The sequence below is a fragment of the Myotis brandtii genome, unplaced genomic scaffold, assembly GCF_000412655.1.
Source record: "Myotis brandtii unplaced genomic scaffold, ASM41265v1 scaffold579, whole genome shotgun sequence".
NCBI lineage: Eukaryota > Metazoa > Chordata > Mammalia > Chiroptera > Vespertilionidae > Myotis > Myotis brandtii.
In genome coordinates, this window is record NW_005370171.1 from 1,076,585 (window position 1) to 1,079,790 (window position 3,206).

The 3,206-nt window shown below is 58.7% G+C and overlaps 1 protein-coding gene across 1 annotated transcript in view; it reads right to left on the minus strand.

Annotated features, from left to right (window-relative positions):
* Positions 1 to 2,707: 2,707 nt before the first annotated feature.
* The window catches only part of TNRC18 (trinucleotide repeat containing 18), a 27,510-nt gene continuing 27,011 nt past the window's right edge, over positions 2,708 to 3,206 (minus strand). Inside the window, exons 8-9 of the mRNA XM_014550000.1 lie at positions 3,032 to 3,140; positions 2,708 to 2,757 (exon numbers count right to left, since the gene is read on the minus strand). Of these exons, the coding sequence (XP_014405486.1) occupies positions 2,723 to 2,757; positions 3,032 to 3,140 (144 nt within the window). The 3' untranslated portion in view covers positions 2,708 to 2,722. The remainder of the gene's footprint in view (positions 2,758 to 3,031; positions 3,141 to 3,206) is intronic.

The following is a 3,206-nucleotide window of genomic DNA, read 5'->3' on the forward strand; positions in this document are numbered from 1 at the left end:
GCGGCTCAGAGCCCCGTGTCCCGGCCCAGCACTGGCTCCTCGTGACTTCCAGGGACGGGGCCGGTCCACCCCCTCCCGAGACGCCCCCGCAGCAGCACAAAGAACCAGCACGGAGCGGAATGGCCAGCGGACAGGAGGCGACCATGCCGCCGTTTCACGAGACATCGGCGCGTGACTTGGTCTCGGCTCTGCTGTCGGGGCCGGGAGGAGGTGATGCCACCAAGGACACCAGTTTAGTTTTTGGTTAATCCTCACCCGAGGACATTTTCATTGATTTTTAGGGAGAGTGGAAGAGAGAGGGAAAGACAGAGTAATATCGATGTGAGAGAAACACATCGATGGGTTGCCTCCTGCACACACCTCGACCAGGGCCCTGGCCAGGGAGGAGCCGGCAACCAAGGTACATGCCCTTGAACAGAATCGAACCCGGGACCTTTTGGTCCACAGGCCGATGCTCTATCCACTGAGCAACACTGGCCAGGGCAGAACACCAGCTTTCACAAGGCCCTCTGCAGGCGGGGTGGGGGTGCAGGGGGTCCCGCTGGACAGGCTGAGGGTTTACACCTGGGGAGACTCAGGATGGACACAGCGGAAGGCAGGTGGGCGCCACACCAGCGGGGTGACAGGAAGTGTGCACACTGGACAGTGGCCTCCAGCTCCAGCCCCGAGTGCCAGGCCCTAAGCCCAGACCCCGAGGCTGCTGGGAGGAGAGCAGCAGGCGCTGGTCCCTGGGTCCCCGGGGAAGGCCCGCCTGCCACTGTCCGAGGCCTCCCCGTCACCGAGCTTCCGAGCCACGTGCTGAGCTCAAAGGGACGCCTCTACGTCAGACGGACACAGGCAGGGGCGGCGGACGCGGAGCAAGAACGGGAACCCACAGAGCGGAAGGGAAACTCGGGAGGATCGGAAGCTAAAGGCAACGAAAGTGGCCCGGCTGGCGTGGCTCAGTGGTTGAGCATCGACCTGTGAACCTGGAGGTCATGGTTCAATTCCTGGTCAGGGCACAGGCCCTGTGTGCGGGCTCGATCCCCAGTGGGGCGCGTGCAGGAGGCGGCCGATCCATGACTCTCCCTCATCATGGATGTTTCTCTCTCTCTCTCCCTCTCCCTTCCTCTCTGACATCAATAAAAATATATTTAAAAAAATAAAAATGGTAGCAGACATTCCAAAATTTCAACAGAATAGAAGGGCTAGAAGATACAGTTGAGGAAATTTCCCCAAAATTTGAAGAAAAGTTTTAACAGACAATAAAAAAAAAGATACAAGCAGCGAGGCCAGCAGACGAGTGTGAGCTCCAGGAAAAGGGGAGCCAACGAGAGAAGACGCTCTCAGAGAAGCAATTCGAGTTTCCAGGAACAGATCTGCTTCAAATCAAAGCCCCCTCCCAAACACGCACACCACACACCACACACACCAGACACACACACACACACCACACACACTACACGTACCACAACACACCACACACACACCACACACACACACACACCACACACATACCACACACACCACACACAAACCACACACACCCGTCACACAGAACAGACACACCACACACACCCAGCATGCAAGAGCACACACACAATACACAAATCACACACACACACCATACACACAACCACAACACAGAGCACACACATACAAACATACAAACACACACAACACACATACACACCCCCCACAAGAGATTCCAAATCCAGGAATAATGAGAAGATCCTAAAAGTTTCCAGACAGAAAAAACAGGTCTACAAAGGCTTGCGGGTCATCACGGCATTGAACGTCTCAGACAACACGGGAAGCCAGATCCCAGTGGACAGAGACTTTGAACATCACTTCCAACCGAGACTGTATGCCCAGCTCAGCTACCTCTACAGACCAGTGCAGAGAGCGACGGGAGGACCCGCCACGGGAGCGAGGGGTCGAGACAGAAGAGAACCCGGGAGGGGCTCCCGCCGCGTCGTCCTTGGCGTCGTGTCGTCCTTCTCCTGTAGGAGAAGGGCCGGGGCAGGGGGGCCCGCAGACCAAGTGCCAAGAGTGACACCCACACGGCCAGCGGGGAGCAGCTGACACGCGGCTCAGGGGCGAGCAACCCCGGAGACCTGGTTAGGATGCCGCTGACCACAGTGAGAGGACCTCCTGCCTGCGCCCGGTCCACCTTCCGGGCACATAGGGTGGCAGCGGGCCGCGGGTGGACTGCATCTGGCATGTCTTTTGGGTTTGTTTTTGACGTAACAAACATCCATATCCCGTCTCCTGATACGTGGGTTCTGGTAGCCAAGGGGCGCCCCCTGTGCGTAGCTGCCAGCCTTGCCGGTGCCTGGGGAACCTGTTATTCTGTCGGCCTGTTTCCAATCCCTCTTATCCTGCTAACAACATCCCTGCTTTCCTGGCCAAGCCACCTTCCCCTCTCCCTCTGGCCCGTATCAGATTAGGACCGTCCTAGCCACTGGCTCAGTGATGGGAGCGTCAGCCCTCGGACTGAAGGGTCCCAGGTTCCAATCCGCTCAAGGGCATGTACCTCGGTTGCAGGCTCGATCCCCGGCCCTGGTCAGGGCGCGTGCGGGAGGCAACCAATCAGTGTGTCTCTCCCCCTCCCTTCCACTCTCTCGGAAAGTCAATGGGAAAAATATCCGTGGGTGAGGACTAACGAGTCATAATAAAACAAAATTAGGAAGCCAGCCTCACTCCTTACTTCAGGGACGGGCACAGGACCCAGGACCACCGCTCACGTACACGGGCCCCAGCCAGTTGGTGGAACTTCTATAGGAAAAGCAACGCGTTCTCTGACGACAGGATTTAGATGGCGACATACGGTCCCCACGGAGCCGGTGTGACGCGAGCGGAGGACAGCGCTGCCCACCCACCGAGCCCGACTCCCGCCGGCCGTGGGGACAGGCCCTGTGAGCTCTCAGCTACACACGAGCCAGTGAAAGACGTGGTGCTTGAGCCCGTAGAGCTGGGTTTCAGGGACCAGAGGAACCCACGCGGACACATTGAGAAGTGAGGAGGGTGCCAGGGAGGGAGGGGCACCCACCTCGGACCACAGTGCCCGGGTAGAGGCAGCGGTACTGCTGGCTCCAGTACGCGGCGATCCTGGTCCCTTGCGGCAAGAAGCGTGTGGAGGCCGGCCGCACGTCGATGATCTGAAAGGCCAAGGACTGAGCACCAGGCGGTGACCAGGACCAGCCCCTTCCTCTCCCCTCCCCTCT